Raw genomic sequence first — 20047 nt, forward strand, 5'->3', positions numbered from 1 at the left:
ATGGATCACACTCCCCTTATCCAGTGTATGGATGGATGAGTAGAATGATGGGGACAAAAAACTAAATGAAAAATAGGGTGGGGGGATGTTTTGGATGGTCTTCTTTACTTTGTTTTTTATTTTTATTTTCACTTATTCTGGAGCAGGGAGGATGTTCAAAGAATAGATTAGGGTGATGAATGCACAACTATATGATGCTACTGTGAGCAGCTGATTGTACACTTTGGATGATTGTATGGTATGGGAATTTATCTCAATAAAATTGAATAAAAAAATCAACTGGTGGATTGTAAATCTAAGTACAAAAGGTAAAATAATAAAGTTGTCTAAGAGTTAGCAGACCCGGAATCAAGACTCAGCTCTCCAAAAGCTTAGCTATGTATTTGTCAAAATAAGCGATTGGAACTCTCCAGCTCTTAAATTCACATTTCAAAAATCTGTGTACAAAATGTACATCACTAATGCAAGTTGTTAATAATAAGAGTGGTATATGGGAACTCTGTATTTTATATATTTTATGTACAATATTTCTGTAAACCTATAATTTCTCTAACAAAAAAAATTAATAAAAAACCTGGATGCATTCTTTTCCACACAGGCCAGAAATCTGTCCTAAAGAAATAAGAAAAATTTGTAAAAATACATCTTAATCGCAACATCTTAGTAATTAGGAAAAATTGGCTACAGCCTAAATGTCTACCAGTAGAGAATATTTAAATAAATGACGGAAATTCCATACAATGGAGGGATTAAAAATAAGATAGATTTTCATATTTTGACATGGAAAGGTGTCCAGGATACATAGTAATATGTGTGTGTGTGTGTGTGTGTGTGTGTGTATGTATATATTAAAGGCAGATAACAGGTACAAAAAATAAGAACCTATTTGTATACAAAGCATTTAATAAATATTTATTGATCACCTACCGTGTGCAAAAAGTCAGTGTGCTGGACACTGAATAAAGTGAATAAAGGAGACATTTTAGTAGGGAACATAAGCAAACAAAACACTTATGTAACTGTTGATGCTATGAAGAAAAAAAAGTATTAGTGAGTGATAGTAGGGGATCCTGTTTTAGTTCCAGTGGTTGAAGAAGGCCTCTCTCAGGTGGTATTTAATCCGGAACCTGAATCAAGTGAGAGAAACAACCTGTGAAAGCGATGGTGCTGGGAGTGGGGGTGGGTCTTCCAGGCCAAGGAAACAGCTATTGCAAAGGACTTAAGCTGGTAAAGAACGAAACTGCCTGAGGAACAACAGCTTGTGCAGCGCGGCTGGAGAGAGGGCAGACCATAGCGTCTTAAAGGCTCCCGGGGAGGATACTTGTACAGTGGATTACGGGGGAGACCAGAATAGAGTATCCAGGCGTGACTCCAAGGGAGGAATACTGGCCCGCTGCTGTCCGTGCACAAAACAGTTCACGGAAAAACAATTTGGAAGAAAACACGCCAAACTGTTGGGAATACAGGGGATTCATTTTCCCGGAGTTGTTCGAATTTTTGCAACGATAACGCTTTATAGGTCAGTTTTGACCCAGGCGGCCCGGAGCTTCTGATAGGCCGCGTGGGCAGGCGCATGCCCCGCGCGGGGGCGCCGGAGGAGCCACAACGCCCAGGCCTTCCCGCCGCTGCTCCGGAAGTGCTCTTCTGAATTGCAACGCCGCGGGAAGATGGCGCAGGACGTTGGCGCCATGGAAGATGGGCAGCTGTCTGACTCGGATTCCGACATGACAGTGGCGCCCAGCGACAGGCCGCTGCAGGTGCCGGTGAGTGTGAAGGTTTGGAAGGTGTTTCTGGGCTGGGAGCGCGGGGCCCAGGCCGCAGGGAGCTGTCGGGCCGACGCCCCCGCGCCGGGAGCGAGGAACCCCTGCTATGAAGGGCAGTGCTCGGGTGGGGTGGCGGCGCGGTGAGGGTAAGGCGCTGGCTGTGGGGGGCGGGCATCCTCGGGTCCGGGGCGCGAAGGCCTGGTTGCGGGGGGCGGTGCTGGGCGGCATCTTTGAGAGTGAGGAGCGGACTGAGGCGAGGGGAGCGGTGATGGGCGAGGTCCCGGGTCGGCGTGCTGAGCCTGCGCTGCCACGGGCGGCGGCCGCGGGGCTTGGGGCCTACTGGAGGCGGGGGTGCCGCCAGCTCCGCCTTCCACGCGCCTTTCTTCGTTTCCTAAACATGCAGGCTTCCCCATTCCAGAGCCGCTAGATTGTCCTGGAAGGGCCGATTTGGCCGAAATTGTAGAACCTGAGAACATCGGCGCAAAACAGTCCAAGGTGCTCGTTTTCGCCCAAAGCCTGCCCTGAGCTGACAGACTGTAGCCGAAGAATGAAGGTCGTCACTCGCTCACGGGCCTGGTTTTCCTTATTTCCACCTAACAGTAGCTTCGTCACGCGGTACCGTGGCACTAGCTTTCCAGTGTTCTGAATGGGTATTTGTCTTGGCTGCCGTACTAGATAATAAGCCCTTTGAGAGGGCTTTGGTTGCCGGGATGCTGGCATTCAAAATCTGGCGCTGCCACTATGTGACCTGCGGCAAGTAATTTAGCTCAGTTGCCTCAGCATCCCTATCTGTAGAACGGTGCTAATAATAGTATGCTGCTGATTGGGTTGTTGTGAGGATCCATTGGAGCATATAGCACACTAATTCTGATAATCTTATTATTGATTTACATCACTCTCCATTTGTAGCACATAATAGAAGCTCAACAGATACTTGGTTTGGTGTATACTAAAAAGCAAAGATGATTCTTTTTGTACATAAAATGTCTTAAGAAGTTGATGCCAAGATAATTGCTTTTCAGTCTCTTCCAGGATATTTTACATAGATTGACCTATAACTTGGTAAATTGAATGCCATGGACTCTTAAGTTCTAAAAGTAGCATGTCAGGTATTCCTATTTCTAGGAGTTTACCATTTAATCTAAAAGGAGTAGAATCACAAAAACACATGTAGGAAATTGATGTACCCAAATGCAAGACAGACATCTTTGGAAAGAAAGAAAAAATTCAGTTTTAACTGCCAGTAGCAATTATGTACCTGTTATTTTCAAACATTCTGACAAGTAACTGAAGAAATTGAAAATCTTCAAAAATTGGCCAGTCCAGGTGAGAATTAGAGCTTTGGTAGTTTCTTAGGAGACCTTAGAAATAGGTGCTGTATTTGCTGTAGAAATAAGAATTTTGGGTTTGCAGATGACACATATCATGTGAAACTTTAGAAAAGTGGGTCCTAGATTTCAGAGTATGTGTTTGAAGATCAGTTCTTCAAAACAGTGCAATTAAATCCCTAATTTTTTTTTTAATAGTACACAGTGGGTAGGGTTAATGTGTTTTGTGGAATCGATTGTATTCTTTCACTTGCAGAAAGTATTAGGTGGGGACCTTGCAGTGAAGCCCTTCCAGAATACTGCAGCAGCAGCCTGTGTGCCAGTATCCCATTATCGGAATGTTAAAAGTGTGGATTCAAGTGAAGAGAGTTTTTCCGATTCAGATGATGATAGTTCTCTTTGGAAACGCAAGCGGCAGAAATGTTTTAACCCTCCTCCCAAACCAGAACCTTTTCAGTTTGGCCAGAGCAGCCAGAAATCACTTGTTGCTGGAGGAAAGAAAATTAACAACATATGGGGTGCTGTGCTGCAGGAACAGAATCAAGATGCAGTGGCCACTGAACTGGGAATTTTGGGAATGGATGGCACTATTGACAAAAGCAGACAATCTGAGACTTACAATTATTTGCTTGCTAAGAAACTTAAGAAGGAATCTCAGGAGCATTCAAAAGAATTAGACAAAGAACTAGATGAATATATGCATGGTGGCAAAAAAATGGGATCAAAGGAAGAGGAAAATGGGCAAGGTCACCTCAAACGCAAACGACCTGTCAAAGAGAGACTGGGGGACAGACTGGAAATGAACTATAAAGGCCGATATGAAATCACAGAGGAAGATTCTCAAGAAAAAGTGGCTGATGAAATTTCTTTCAGGTGAGCATTTAAATTTTGTCCTACAAATGAGCGCTTGACCAAATGTCCTCCAGCTGTTGGAAATAAAATAGGCTCCAAATTCATTAATGATGTTCCTTTTTGAAACTTTTTAATTAAAAATAACAAACTCTAGGCTTACTTGTTTATATGAATACATTTGTGTTTTTGTAAATGTGGATAAGCTTAATATGATATTTTGCATATTTTTATCAACTTTTTCCATTTAATGCCCTATAGCTCATTAGATAAAACATCTTTAAAAATTGTTTTTTGCAGTGTTTTCAAGTATTTGTGACCTTTTTTTTTACAACTTTATTGATATATTTTACATATAATAAAATTTATCCATTTCAAGTATGTGATGCAGTGATTTTTAGTGAATTTACCCAGTTTTACAGCCATCACCATCAACCAGTTGTAGAATATTTCCATCACTGCAGTAAGGTCCTTCATGACCTATATTTAATTCCCATTCCCAGCCCCAGGCAACCACTAATCTACTTTCCATCTCTATACTTTGCCTTTTCTGGACATTTCATATAAATGGAATCATACGGTTTGTGGTCTTATGCCTGGCTTCTTTGACTTAGCATGTTTTTGAGATTCATCCGTATTGTAGCGGAAATCAGTAGTTCCTTCCTTTATATTGCTTTATGTATATGTTTAAATTTTTATATTGTATTATATTGTGCTATACCACATTTTGTTTATCCATTCACCAATTGATGGACATTTAAGTGGCTTCTACTTTGGCTTTTGTGAGTAATTAGATTTTTGGATATGTATTTTCACTTCTCTTGGGTAAAAACCAAGTAGTAATATTGCTTGGTGTGTGGTAAATTTACAAATCATGTATTTTTAACAAGTTCAAATTTTGATAAATTTTTCTTTAGCTTTAAGTCACAGTGTTGCATATTTGAAAGCTATGGTTCAAGAATAATATGGCTGGTGGGAAAAGGAGACAAGCAAACCTATCTCAATACCAGTAGTGGAGTTTTAAAATATGAGAGAATTTAAAATTTGAGTAGAGATTTTGTAAACCAAAGCCTTCATGTTACAAACAAGGAAAAAGACCCACTAGTTATGTGGGTTGTCCAAGGACACAGATTTAATTTGCATCAGACCTGGGACTAATCCATGGTCCTTTTTTCCTAATCCATTGCTCTTTCCACGGTAATGATTTGCCTCCTGTTGAGAAGAAACAGTATACCAGGTCTGACTATGGAACTAGTTGGACGACTCCACTATTTATTCTTCTTCATCTCTACAGAGTGTCATCTCTGGCATTAGAAGAGTTAATTATAATTAGGCTGTCCGTGTGTTTTTATCTCTCAATAGTAAAATGAAGCCTACCTCTTAAGGTTGTTGAGAGAATTAACTGAGATAATATACTGCATATGAGTTTTCTTAGAATTGTGCTTACCCCATAGAAAGACTTCATTAAATAAAAAATAAATTTTTATTTTATTTTATTAAACTTCCATCCTTTATTTTGAAGCAGAAGCCTGTAAGGAATGGTGCTATCCAGTTTAAAGTTCCCAGAAGTCTCTGGAGTTAGGAGAGCTATCTTTTAGATATTATAATTGAAAGCTTAGTGTATATCTGTTAAATTGTTTTCACAAGAGTGGACTAGTTTTATCTTTTGCGCTTAGGCTTGCATTTACTTTGTTTTATGTGTGCTTGTATTTCAACAGCTGTCATAATCCGGTAAGGTGAATGAGAAGGCCAGGAACCTTGGGGTTATTGTCTTCTTAGGTGACCCAAGATGAGGAATGTTTCCATGTCAGTGATTCCAGGGTTAAATATTAAAGATTTAGAAAACTATACGTTACTGCAGTAGGATTTTGATTCTAGTTGGGTACTAAACTGGAAATGAAGGTAGATTTCATCAACTTTATATAAACAAATAAAGAGGTTAATGTTACTTGATTTGTTCCTTACCAGGTTACAGGAACCAAAGAAAGATCTGATAACCCGAGTAGTAAGGATAATTGGGAACAAAAAGGCAATTGAGCTTCTGATGGAAACTGCTGAAGTTGAACAAAATGGTGGCCTTTTTATTATGGTAAGACTAACTGCATTTCATTGCTGTCTTCTTGTGTGATTTTTTTTTTTTTAACAAAGTAAATTTGCCTCTGATTGTTGGAGCTCTTATTTACCATAAATGATGGCAGTGTGTTTCGAGTTAAAAAAAAAAAAACTTCAACAATGAAGACTAAGTTTTAAAAATTTGGTGTATTCTGTCTTGCAATGAATACTTTACTTACAAAAAAAATAGTTAAATTGTTGCCTGTTAGTGGGCAACAACATATATCTTACATGATTTGTTCAGTGTAGGGGTTGAAATTTTAAGGCAAAGTGTCTGGAAGGAGCCTGGAAACTCAGATTTTGAGAGTATGGGTTTTGGAGTTTGTATGCCTTGTTTTGAGTTCTGTTTCCCCAACTTATTAGCTGTGAGATTTGGCTAAATTATTTTACTTCTCTTAGGTTCAGGCTCCTCAGCCATAAAATGGGAATTAATCCTATATTGTTAAGGGTTAGATGAGATAATGCATGTGAAAGTACCTATCACAGTGCAGGGCACTTAGCAATGGTGAAAATGTTATTTGTGGTTAATTTAATTAGTTCATTCTCAAAAATTGGTTCTTCATGTGGGGGGGAATGCAAAAAAATCTTACTTTTGTTATGTATAAAGCACAGATAGAAATACAGTATGTCTGTTAATGTTATGGGTGATGGGAAGGAATAGGAAAAAAATGTCTTGAAAGGCTCCTTGGGGTGGGGGAACAAGAATGAAAAAAAAGGTTGAGAAAATACTGTTTACTGTTTCAGAATGTCAAAAGGCATATTCCTCTTGTTAGGGCCAGACCACTGGTAGTGACAGTTTATTCCTTAGAATGGTTTTGCACATCTTATCTAATTCAGCTTTCAGTACACGGTAAGGATGAAGTTTGAATGGCTTTCTTCTTACTCTTTACTCATGAATCTGAACATGACTTCCTGGAGAGTGTATCAGTATTATACTGTGGAAATGGAGAGAAAAGAAACCAGTTAGAGGTTGACTGAGGAAACAGCCTGTGGACATACAAGTTACAAAAGTCAAAGCAAAAGTTAGCAACAAAACAAATTAAAATCATGAATGCACTGGCTTCCCTATTTGTGTCATTCTAAGTTACTTGGAGTTTCATATAGTTAAGTGCAAAGTTATAGATTCATCAATTTTTTAATACTGTAGGAATAAAACCTTATATTCCAGTAATGTAATGCAAATCTACCGAATGTTAGGAAGATGCAAGTCCAAATTCACTTTCTTTTGTTTCATTCTTTCTTTAAATGATTATTTATTGAGTGCCTACTATATGCCAGGCACTGTTACAAGGGAACTTGTGTTGTAGTTGGGGGGTGGGAGGGAGATAGTCTATAAATACTAAATGTAATAACCTAAATATGTTAAAAAGTGATAAATACTATTGGAAAAGAAATAGATCAAATGCATGTACAAAGAGTAGAGGAAAGGAGGTTATTGCAGTTAAATTAAAGTGGTCAGGGTAGACCTTACTGAGAAGGTGCCATTTAAATAAGGACGTGAAGAAGGTGAGCACTGTAGGAAGAGCAGGCCAGGCAGAAGTGACAGTCATTGTAGAAGTGAAGTGTGCCTGGCAGGGCCGGTTCTAGAATGAAGTTAGTAAGGTATTTAGAACCTTGGGCTCAGAATTTGAAAGGGTACCAAAAAAAAAAAAAAAAAAAGAAAACCAATATTCAAGATAAATATTTTAATGTAATATTTTCAAAAGCAAAAAAAAAAAAAAAAAATCCATGATGAACAAAATTTTAAATAAAGACAGGCTCTAATCTTGCACTTGCATGATGCAGCTCACTCTCTTCATTTCTATTTCTGGCCTTGGTGTCTGGTATCAACAAGGGGCCAATGTGGCTGGAGCAGAGTGCTTGAGGAAGAGAAGGATGTGAGGTCAGAGAGTAATATGGGGTGAGATCTAGTGGAAACTTGTTTGGCATTTTAAGGAATTTAGCTGTTACTTGGAATGAAACAGCCCTTGAAGGGTTTTGAACAGATAAGACATATCTTTCATTTTTTGCTGCTGTGTTGAAAATAGACTGGATGTGGGGTCAAGGGTAGAAGCAAGAAAACTGTTTTAGGAGGTTAATGCAGTAATCTAGGTGAGAGATTGATAGTGACTCTGGGGTGGTAGCGATGGGGTGACGAAAAGTGGTCAGATTCTGTGTCTATATGGAAGACAGAGCCAAAAGGATTTCCTTAGATGGAGGATGTAAGAAAAGGAAAAGTCAAGGTTTTGGTCAGTTTAAAGAGTGGTATCCAAAAATACACACTAGCTTGCAAAATCTCAGCAATCTCTTTGAAATGGAAGAGTGCATGTAATGGATTATTTAATCAGAAAAACATGGATTATAAACCAGTTTGTACCCATTTTTGGGAGCGGGGATTAAAAATACATTTGACATATGAAAAAGTTGAAAGATTGTGTATGCCAAAATGTTACAGTGATTTCCTATGGGGAGTGGGATTATGGGTGATGTTTTCTTTTTACCCATCAGTTTTTGCTACTTTTTCTGCAGTGAGCATATATTTATATAGAAATTTAAAAGTTTTAAAAAGTGATCTCAAACTAAAGTTGTCTTGCAAAAATGTATATGTTCACTGATTTTTTTTAGTTCAGTTTGAATAGTTAACACATTCACATAATTCAAAAATCAGAGTAAGAGTGTAGAGTGAAAGGTTACCTTACTACTCCTATCTTCTAGCCGCTCAGGTCTCTTCCCCATCCGTTTATTTTTTACACAAATAGTAAAAACACTGTTCTATACCTTGCCTTTTTTTTTTTTTTACTATGTTTCTTGGAGATCTTCTCATATCACTGTAGAAAGAACCTCCTCATTGTTTTTGCAGTTACCAGGATTCCTATGAATGGCTGTATCATAATTAGAGTTATTTTATATATGTGTGTATGTATGTATATATATTCTGACTTATTTTATATATGTATATGTTGTTTAATCTTTGATCCATTTGGAATATATTACAGTACAAGGAAAGAAGTATGAGTCCAATTTAGTATTTCTCTAGATAGGCTTTCCAGTTGCTTCAAGTCATTGAATAGTCCATTTTACTTCCTGTAGTTTGAGATACTATACTATCTTTATCATTGACTATATCCCCATGTGTATTTGATTTTATTTCTAGATTTTCTATTTTCCATTGCTCATTCTAGTTTTATTTCAGTACCACACTGTTTTAATTATTGAGGCTTTAGAATATTTTTTAATATCTAATAGAATATTCCTGATTTGACCAGAAGGCAGATAAAGCAGAAAATCAGGTCATTTTTATTAGGTCATTTGATCTGGTAGCCTGTTTAATACACTGGAGATTTTATAAATCACAGAATTTGGGAGTTGGAAAAAAGTAAAGATCACTTTCTTTGGCTTTTATTTTATAGATGAAATTTTGAATCCTAGCAGATTCACAAGGGTCAGAATCAGGACTGGGCTTCAAATCTTGTTTTCCTTCTACTTTCCTAGGCCTCTTCTAATGCTTTAGGCCATTTGTCCAATTAAATGATGCCATGGCCATTCATGGGAAGAGTCTATACGATATAATTTTTCTGTTGCTTTTTGTAGAATGGTAGTCGAAGAAGAACACCAGGTGGAGTTTTTCTGAATCTCCTGAAAAACACTCCCAGTATCAGCGAGGAACAAATTAAGGTAATAGTGATGATGTTCTTGTCTTTTAAGGTATCCGTCATGATTTGATTTCCATTCAGCCTCTCTGGCTTCATTTTCTCTTAATCTCTATCACCGGCTCTGCCTTAGATGGCCTGATTTTGTCATTGTCTCATTTCAAGTAAACCTTGCCCCCCCCCCCCCCCCTTTTTTTTACCCTGACTCAAAAGCCCTGCCTCCTCTTTTTCTTCCTTTCAGGGCCAAGATCTAGCTGTCTTTTATTTTTTTGGCAAAGTCTTTCCTGTTCTTTTAGCACATAATTATTTTTTTTCTACCTTCCTACAACTTTTTATTAATAAAAATTTTCAAACATACAAAAAAAGGTGAAAGAATGGTAGGGTGAATACCCACGTATCTTCCACTTACTCAGTAGTTGTTAATATTTGACATTCTTGCTTTACCTATATAATTTTTTTTTCTGTACCATTTGGAAAAAAGTAGCAAACACCATGATGCTCAGCCCTAATTCAACAAGCGTCTCCCAGTAATAAGACTAATATACAACATTGCCACAAGACCCAGTATCAACTCCTAAGAGAAATGAAAACAATTTCATAGTATCATCTGCTTTCTAGACTTTATTCCAATTTTCCAGTAGTCCCAAGAATGTATTTTATAGCTTTTTCTCCAAACCAGGGTCTCACATTCCATTTGTTATGTCGAAATTTTTTTGAGTCTCATATTTTACCCCATGATTTGGACCTTTTGAAGAATCCAAAATGGTTATCTTATAAAATGCACCACATTCTGGTGATTGTCTCCTCCTAGGTTTGTTTTATTCATTCCTCTCTCTCCAGTATTTCTTATAAACTGGAAGCTGGGCACCTTAGTATTCTTAATCACTTTTTGTGTGTTACTGGAAATGTATTATATGGGAATTCTTCTAGAGTGTGGATTTTTCACAGCTCGAAATTGGATATATTTTAGTTTGTTAGAGAACCTGGTTGCAATAAGCAGATATGATGAAGGTTGAAATAAAGAGTTGGTAAGCATACAACACAACTGCTGTATTTGAGTAACTATTATAATAGTGAGTGATAAAGGTAATAGGGATGTGAGTTCTAGCCTTACTAATTATGGTGCTAATGATGACAGATAAAGAAAAGCCGTTCCTCTGATGTTCCATGTTACCATATTGTGCTTTTTTTCCAGTTTTGTTTCTTTTTCTTTACGTTTCTGGCTAATCACTTCCAGCCATTTTTTAATTTATTTATTTTTTTAATATCTGTATTCTTGTAGGAAATGTTACTGTTTTTGTACATCTGAAACTAGTCCATAACTGCTTTTTTTCCCTTAGCAAAATAATTATTTTGATCATTCTTCCTTGGTTTTTGATAGCAAGTTATTGCTTTTTTCAGAGAAATAGCTTAGTGTGATAAAAATAAATCTCTAGGTTTCAAAACCTGGATTTTAATCTTACTTGTGCCATTTAATGGTTATATCACCATGAACAGATCACTTAATCTCCCTCAGCCTTGATTTTCTCATCCATAAAGTGGGTACTTTAATATGTTCCATGCCTATTTAATAGAGTTAAAATAGGATTAAATAAAATAATACATAGAAAAGCTTTTTGTGAGTAATTAAATGTTGGACAATAGGGGCAGGAGATAGGAAATTAACATTTATTAAACATGCATGGCACTTTATATGACTTAATCTTCACCACACGTCTATCAAAGTGGTGTTATCCTAATATGCACATAAAGAGTAAAAATGATTTGCCTGGGGTTACACAGAATACTAATTCCAAATCCTTGTTCTTTTCACTGTTTCACATCTTTGAAATTCAGTTCACCTAACTCATTGTGTGGAAGGGGATTTGTCTTAGTTCCTAGCTGCTGTAACAAATACCACACAGTTGATTGGCTTCAACAATAGGAATTTGTTGTCTCACAGTTTCAGAGGATGGAAGGCCTGCTTCCTACCGGACTTGTAGCATTCTGGTTAGCTGGCAATCATTGGGTTCCTGAGCTTTCCCATCACATGACAATGCCTTCTCCTTTTTCTCCGGGGTTCTGTTAACTTCTGACTTCTCATTGACTTCCTGCCTCTGGCTCCTCCCCATGGCTTTTGCTATTTTTCAATTTCTTCTACTTATAAAGGACTCCAATAATCTAGATTTAAGACCCTACCTCATTCATTTGGGCCGCATATTACTCTTCAATCTTTTGCCTCATCTTCCTCATCTGAAAACAAGAATGATTTGCCTACCCTAGAAGGTTTTTGTGAGGATGAAATGAGTTAATGTACATATAAAGTTCTTAGCATAATGCCTGGCACATAAAAATGCTCACTCATTAAATGGTAGCTAGCTTCATTTTACTCTGAATTCACCTTTATTGCCCTTTCTTTACTTCTTTCTCCCATAGGTGTATCCCTCATCGTTCACCCCCAGCCCTTCCTCACTTCTTTAGCAAATACTTTTATTCTTCCTTTTCATCAAAACACTTGTGTTCTGAAGCTTTCTCCTATCCCCTTAATTACAGAGTTCTTTACTCCTTCTTCTGATTCTGTATGCTGTTTATAACGAACATATCAGTGCTAATGTGTACTGCTGACTTGTTTTTAACAAACCAAGCCAAGTTTTTGACAAAAATTTGCATCCTGTTATGTTAATTGCTGTAATATTTTTTAAGAGACGGAATTTTTCCTTCATTGTGTAGATGACATGATCATTATTCATACAATTCAGGCCTGGCTCAGTTTTTTATCATGGGCAATCACGTAAGGTGATAGTGATATTTCAAAGTTAGTAAATCTTTATTCTTACAACTTCTGTTTTGTTGTGTGATATGTTATGTTTAAACCCTAAGCAACGTGATTTTCCTCTTGTATTTTTCCATTTAAAAAGCCTTGAACTGTAGACATGATGTGTTATAGTGGAATAAGCATGGGCCTACAGCTAACACTAGGTTGTGTTTCAATCATAGCTTCATCCTTTATTTCATTGGTGACTTAATCTCTTGGACTCTATGTCTTCATTTATAAAATGAATCTAATATTTGATTGTTTTTTGTGAGAAATGGAGATAATGAGTGTAAAGGGCCTGCCTTGTACAAACTTAATAAATGGTAGTTTTTAATAAATTTAGGTAATATATATATTTAGAACTTACTGGAGTTGTTTGTTATAGGACATTTTCTACATTGAAAATCAAAAGGAATATGAAAATAAAAAAGCCGCTAGGAAGAGGAGAACACAAGTGTTGGGGAAAAAGATGAAACAAGCTATTAAAAGCTTAAATTTTCAAGAAGATGATGATACATCACGAGAAACTTTTGCAAGTGACACAAATGAGGCCCTGGCCTCGCTTGATGAATCACAAGAAGGTCATGGAGAAACAAAATTGGATGCAGAGGAAGCCATTGAGGTTGATCATTCCCATGATTTGGACATCTTTTAGTACATTTTGGGCAACTTGAGCAAGAAGGCTTTCTAAAGTAACATTGTAATAAATCATTTCTACTGAGATTTGTTTTACTTTGCACTGATAAACATGAAAATTTGAAGAAAAGAGAACTGTATTCTTATTTTAAATAAAAATGAATATATGTGGGGAGATGAATGTGATCAATAGAAACATTTAAAAATTTCTCATGTCTGACAAAATACTTAAAAGTATATAGCAGAGAATTTAATTTCTCATTCTGTTGCATGTGCTAATGTGAGTATTACTAGCTGATAATCAGTTTTGTTCAAGTCATAATATGCCATTCAAAAATTTGTCTTTTTCTGACTTTTTCTGAATTATGCTTTGGTTTCAAGACATTCCATTAAAATATCCTAATGGAACATGTAAATTGTTAACCTATTGCAAATGCATTCAAATTTGGTTTTTCTGTGTTCTAAATACTTGGACAATTTTAAGGATAAGACACCAAAATTAAAATAGGCTTATGATGGTGGCTCTTTCCACTTATTTGTTTGGCCAGGAGTAAATAAAGATACTTTTTGAAGAATATTGGTTCTTAACTGTAACTTTTTGAATTTTTATTAATTAACTTGTTCATGTACTAAATACTGAATGTGATCCATACCTGCATTATTACTTTGGACATTAAAAATTTCCCAATGGCAGCTTGCCTACTACTGTTTTACCTTATGTTAAGGAGTTAGCTATTACAAATAATCCCAGCTGCATGAAGTTTCAAATTATTAATTTTTATTAATGAAGAAAATAAAGTTAGTTTATTTAACATGTTCCAAGAGTCGACTATAGTTACAAAAATGTATAGGATACCATTATGAACTGTTCTTTGTAAACAGTGTACTTGAAGTCTTTCAGTAGTTCCTGAAATATATGGTTATTGAAGTTGGATCTAAGTGGGAAAAGAAAATAATGATTATTGGTTTTTTATTTATAAAGAATGCAAAAATAAAATTAGAGTCTTGGCAGTCCTTAATGAGCATCAAGTGACTTTATTTTTTTATCTTAAATATTTTATAAAATTGCTATAATCAAGGGAGAAGGAATATGTTAGTTAATTGGATTTTGCACATACCTGAGATTGTTTATGAGGTGTTCTTTTAAAAGTAAAGTATATTACATTAGGAAAGATAATCAGCATTTAGAAATGTAAATGCCACATACAGTTGTTAAAGTTGCTGGTTTTTATAGTGAAAGTTAGGATTTTAAAAGGTAATAATGCCTTAGGCTACTTTGTCTTCCATCAGTACCCCCTTCCTAGTTCTTTTTCAGCAGTAATTGTTTCCTTAGCATTTGGAAACTCCACAGATTCCTGGTTTGTATTGCATGCTAATGTCACATAGAAATGAACACTTTGAAATTTAAGATTCTTTGAAAATTTATCCTCATTAAAGTTAACTCTTCTCTAAACGTTTCTGGCTTTCTAAACATAGGAAGTGTCTATCCAAACCGTTCCCAGCTATTCAGTTACTACTTATACCAAGCCAGCTTATCTAACAATAATTCTTCCTCCTCAGCCTAACATTTTTTCTACTTGTTGGCTAGTAGGATTTACCCTTACAACCTTCCACCTCTTTGTATTAGTAATTTATGTGCTCATCTTCACTATAACCTTTATTAAATCGAGTTTTTGTACTCTATATTCTGCAATATAACATCTTAGAGGTTAAAATGGGTTGGATTGGTTTAGGTTTAAGCGAGTTTGATTTACACTCTTGAAGTGCAATGAAAATAGCTTTGAGTTTGGCAGTCAAATGCTAATGTAACTGCTAAGGTTTGCTATGAAGTCAGCAAAATATGATGTCAAAGGCAGTGTCATAAATAGACTAGTGAGTTAGTGAAGTTCTAGAGGAGATGAGAATTCTGTAACATTGATGGCTTCAGGAAAAGATGCTTGTCCCATCTTACCTAAACTCGCCAACTGCTCTAATGAGACCTCAAATAAGCCTGCTAATAAGTGAGAATTTAAGGGTTCTGGGGTGTTCTGCAATCTGGGAACTATACAAATGAAAATGATAATTTTGTGCTTCCCGTTGTGTCTTAGTTTGCCATACTGCTATGACAAATACCACACCGTGGGTTGGCTTAACAGAAATTTATTGGGTCATGATTTAGAAAACTAGAAGTCCAAAATCAAGGCCTCAGCAAGGCCATGATTTCTCCCCTAATTTTGTAGCATTCTGGTGTTGGTTTGCTGCAATCCTTGGGTTCCTTTACCTGCATCTCTGCCTCCCATCACATGTTCATCTCTCTCTCTCCCCGCCTCCCGCCCACCTCCCCCTCTCATCTGCTCTTCCAGTTTTCTGCTCTCTTCTGGCTCCTGCCTGAATGACTGCATCCGACTTTGTTTTTGCTTATAAAGGATTCTAGTAATTCAGATTAAGGCTCACTCCATTCAGTTGGGACACATCTTAACTAAAAATAACTTCTTCAAAAGATCCTATTTACAATGGGTTCACACCCATAGGAATGTGGATTAAGAACACAGCTTTTGTTGAGGTACATAATTCAATCTATCACACCTTGGCACCTATATTGAAAGCTTTATGTTCCAGATGAGAGGAAAGCAATATATGAGTAGGGAAAGTACATCTGACCTGAGTGTACAGTTTGTACTAAATTCAAAAGTGAAGTTAGCTTTTTTTTTTTTTTTTTTTTTGTCACTATGGCTAGATTTCTTCAAGTAACGGATAGGTCTGAAGCAAATCCCTGTGTGCTGCCTACACCCATCTCCCCCTCCCTTAAAATCATGTTAAAATGAAGCATCATGAGCAAATTGTAAAGATCAGTATGCAGTTGGAGGCACAGATACCCGCTCTGACTTGATCTTGGTGATACTTAGGGATTCAGAGGATGATTATCTACTAGGTGACCCTCAAGCAATGGCATACCTCTCTGTCCTGTACTGCATTGAGTCTCAGACATGGACAAAACAACTGTTTTCATTCCCTGGAATAATGCTAAAATGATTTTATTCAACTCACAATATATCCTTTCTTCTTGCTTTCGTAATCTTCAGGTGTAATGAGATTCACTTGCCACGCTTTTCGTTAAAGCAAGGGATGATCCCAAGACGTTATGTTATGCCTTGGAAAGAGAACATGAAATTCAGGAATTTGAATCTAAAGGTATTTTCTCATAAATATTCATAATAAGAACCTCTACTATTTGATATATCTATGAATAGAAATACCTAAATACACAAAAACCTTTGAGGCACTTTCTCATAAACTTTCCAGCAAACATTAAATAGCAGTATCATATTCAAATAACCTAATTACTGAAAATAGATTAACTGAAGGATTTTAGTACCAAGTCCACTTTTTTCTCCTCATCATGCCAACTTGCAGTGAATGTTGTTAAACAGCTGGCTCAGAAGCAAACACCAGTAATATTAAAGCTACAGTACAGAGCATATATTTTTAAAGTTGTATTGCATATTCAGTTAGAGAGCCATGGAATAGTTTGGCTAGATTTACAGATAAGACTCGACTCATTGCCCATTCAGTGAGCCTTATCTCACTGATAATGCTCCTATTAAGTCAGTACTTTAAAAATATTTTCCAAATTCAATTTACCACCTGCCTGTGAAAAGTAAATTGTTTTCTTTAAAGGAGAATAGAATATATTGAAATAATCTGAGTACAAGAGGAAAGATTTCAAGTTATGATGCCTAGAAAGAATGTTTGTATAACTGATTTGCAAATTTCAAGTGGTTAACCAGTAATAAGAATATACTTTGTCAAGTCAGGGATGATACTATAAATATAAATATTGTATAGAAAAGGTGTTATTAAAATATGCCTGTTTTCGTTTCCTTGGCTGTTCAAGCAAATATCATACAAGGGAGGGCTTAAACATTGGGAATTTAATGATTCATGGTTTTGAGGTTGGGAAAAAAAGTCCCAAACAAGGCATCATCAAGGCAGTGCTTCCTCCCCAAAGACTGTGGCACTCTGTGGCTGGCTGCTAGCGATCCTTGATCCTTAGTTTGTCACATGGCAAGATACATGGTGATGTCTGCTGGTCTCTTCTCCAGGATCTGTGGATGTTCAGCTTCTGGCTGCTCCCTCTGTGGCTTTCTCTCCCTCTGTCTGGCTTTCGTTTTGCTCATAAAGGAAATAGAATTAAGAGCCATCCTGATTGAGGTGGGCCACACCTTAACCAATAACCTCATCAAAAAGTCCTACTTACAGTGGGTTCACACCCACAGGAATGGATTGATTTTAAGAACATGTTTTTCTGGGGTTCATACAGCTCCAAACTATTACTGCACACGTACAGTATAATGTAATAACATCAGTGAAGCTGCATTTTCCCTGAGATGTTTATTTCATATGTATTTTTATGTGATATTTTGAAAACAAGGATAAAACTGAGTAAATTGAGACTCAATTGCCAGACTTAAACACTGAATTTATGTATGTTCATTATTAAGACTTCCTCCACCTTTGGGCTGTATTTCATGTCCTTGAGGGTTTTTAAAAATTTTTATTTTTTATTTTTTAATACAGTTTTGTTAAGATATATTCACATACCCTACAGTCATCCACAGTGTACAGTTATTCACAGTACCATCATATAGTTGTGCATTCATCACCCCAATCTATTTATAACATTTTCTTTACGCAAAAAAAATAAAAATAAAAGTAAAAAAGAACACCTAAAACATCCCATCTCCCCCCACCCATCCCATCCTATTTTTTCATTTAGTTTTTGTTCCTATGTTTCTACTCATCTGTCCATGTACTGGATAAAGGGAGTGTGAGGCACAAGGTTTTCACAATCACACAGTCACACGATGTAAGCTACATACTTACGCAATCATCTTCAAGAATCAAGGCTACTGGGTTGCAGTTCGACAGTTTCAGATATTTACTTCTAGCTATTCCAATACACTAAAAACTAAAAAGGGATATCTACATAGCGCGTAAGAGTGCCCTCCAGAGTGACCTCTCCACTCCATTTGAAATCTCTCAGCCACTGAAACTTTATTTTGTTTTATTTTGCTTCCTCGTTTTGGTCAAGAAGATTTTCTCAATTCCATGATGGCAGGTCCAAGCTCATCCCCAGGTTCATGCTACATGTTGCCAGGGAGATTTACACCCCTGGGAGTCATGTCCCATGTAGTGGAGAGGACAGTGAGTTCACCTGCAGTGTAGGCTTAGAGAGAGAGAGAAAGGGCCACATCTGAGCAACAAAGAGGTTCTCTGGGGGATACTCTTAGGCCTTGAGTAGCTTTTAATCAAGTCATTTTTCAATGTCTTAAACAGCTGTGGCACAATGATAGTATTGACTATCTTTTTCATTCACTACAACTAACTACGCAGTATAAACTCTGAGTTGAAATCTGAAAAGAGAAACTTTGTTTTGAAGACATCAACACATTTCTTTTAATTCTTGACCTTACTCTTTAGAACTTTAATTTAGCATAATTTTTTCATAGCTATTTCACTTCTACAATTTAGTTGACAGTGGTCCGAACAACTTAAAAAATATAATTAGTGATTGGTATATAGAACATTCTACTTAAGAGAGTTACCATGAGAATTAAATAACATGAATGTGCCCACATGAGTAAATGCTAACTTACACTCTCCTTTCTTTCCTTTACCCTCACCACTTTTCCTATAGGAAAAGAAAAAAAAAAAAAAAGAGATGGGGCTACACCCCAAGACCAGGCCAGAATGCTGTTCAGCAGTATTGAAGAATCAGAAGTAGATGAATACTTAAGTCTCAAATTAGCTGTTTTTTATCCAGCATAGCATCATACTTTATAGCTATATAATACTCAATAGTTGGCAAAAGATTTTTCATCCCCATGTAAGGTTTTATTCAATCTTCAAAGAACCCTTTAATATTCCCATTTTATATTTGAGAAAGCTTGAGCCTCACGAAGGTAAATGACTTGTAGAAAGTCACATGATAATTAGTGAAGCTAGAATTCAAGAATCTGACTCCACGTTTATTGTCTTTCTAGTCTCCAGTTTATGCCGCCCTTCCTGGCAGTCGGGTAAGACTGGCAGAGCATATCCTTTGTAAAGAGGATGTTGCTTTGTCCACTAGACCTTCCTTCTGAACATGGACATTTACAAAAACTGTGGGAAACCTTCCATTTTAAGAAAGTGAAATATGACGTGATATACAGCAATTTTTTTTTTCTTCATAGCATGCAGAAGTGTGTGGGATCCCCGCTGGCCCTTTAGAAGACTCTGTTTTTGAATCACAGTGAAAGACTTTGCCATGGGGAAGATCGTAAAATTGTCTTGAGGAAAGGTCCACCAGAAATAAAAATTGCCGATATGCCTTTGCATTCGCCTCTCTCCAGATACCAAAGTACTGTGATTTCCCATGGCTTCAGGAGGCGACTAGTCTGATGAAACAAGAATAAAGTGATAAAGTGTTTCTGTGTGTGTGTGTGTGTGTGTGTGTGTGTGTGTGTGTGTGTGTGTGTGAGTGACTTTCTCTCTTTTGGTAAATATTTAAGTCCATTGTACAGGTTGAATTTGTTTACAAGAAAATAAATCAATTGTGTAATTTATAGTGGCTTTTGAGAGAAAATAGACTCTGAAAATATCTGAGACAAAGTAGGGGAACAAGGAAAACGGCCTCACCTTTTGCTGACATAAATTTCACACCACAGAGTTAAGAAGTAACGGACTGGTCCATTCCTACCCTCAAAACTTACCGCATACCACTACCTTTCTCTCCTCCTCATTCCCATTTTATTACTCATCCTCTCCAAAATTCAATGTCAGATGAGCCAAACTGAAATGTTGGAGTTACAGGGTGGGGAGTTATTCTTGTTACTTTTATGACTGTCCCCAAGCCCCTTTTTTCTGTCCCACCCCATCAACACACACACACCTAAAAGCTCTGGACACTATTCAACA

At 36.8% G+C, this 20047-nt stretch overlaps 2 protein-coding genes across 2 annotated transcripts; both read left to right on the plus strand.

Moving 5' to 3' along the window:
• The first annotated feature begins 1605 nt into the window (after nt 1-1605).
• PHAX (phosphorylated adaptor for RNA export) lies at nt 1606-14552 on the plus strand. The gene is made up of 5 exons (XM_037802010.1): nt 1606-1763; nt 3348-3964; nt 5909-6029; nt 9623-9706; nt 12861-14552. Exons 1-5 carry the CDS (start codon nt 1668-1670, stop codon nt 13128-13130), a joined length of 1188 nt encoding a protein of 395 aa, XP_037657938.1. The 5' UTR covers nt 1606-1667; the 3' UTR covers nt 13131-14552.
• Nucleotides 14553-14728: 176 nt separating this feature from the next.
• Nucleotides 14729-19601, plus strand: TEX43 (testis expressed 43). Its single transcript, XM_037802239.1, is given in 4 exon segments — nt 14729-15111; nt 16174-16282; nt 19324-19364; nt 19366-19601. Coding segments are annotated over 4 exon segments (399 nt in total). The 5' UTR covers nt 14729-15028; the 3' UTR covers nt 19532-19601.
• Nucleotides 19602-20047: the final 446 nt, after the last annotated feature.

The sequence above is a fragment of the Choloepus didactylus genome, chromosome 13 (assembly GCF_015220235.1).
Source record: "Choloepus didactylus isolate mChoDid1 chromosome 13, mChoDid1.pri, whole genome shotgun sequence".
Taxonomy (NCBI): Eukaryota; Metazoa; Chordata; class Mammalia; order Pilosa; family Megalonychidae; genus Choloepus; species Choloepus didactylus.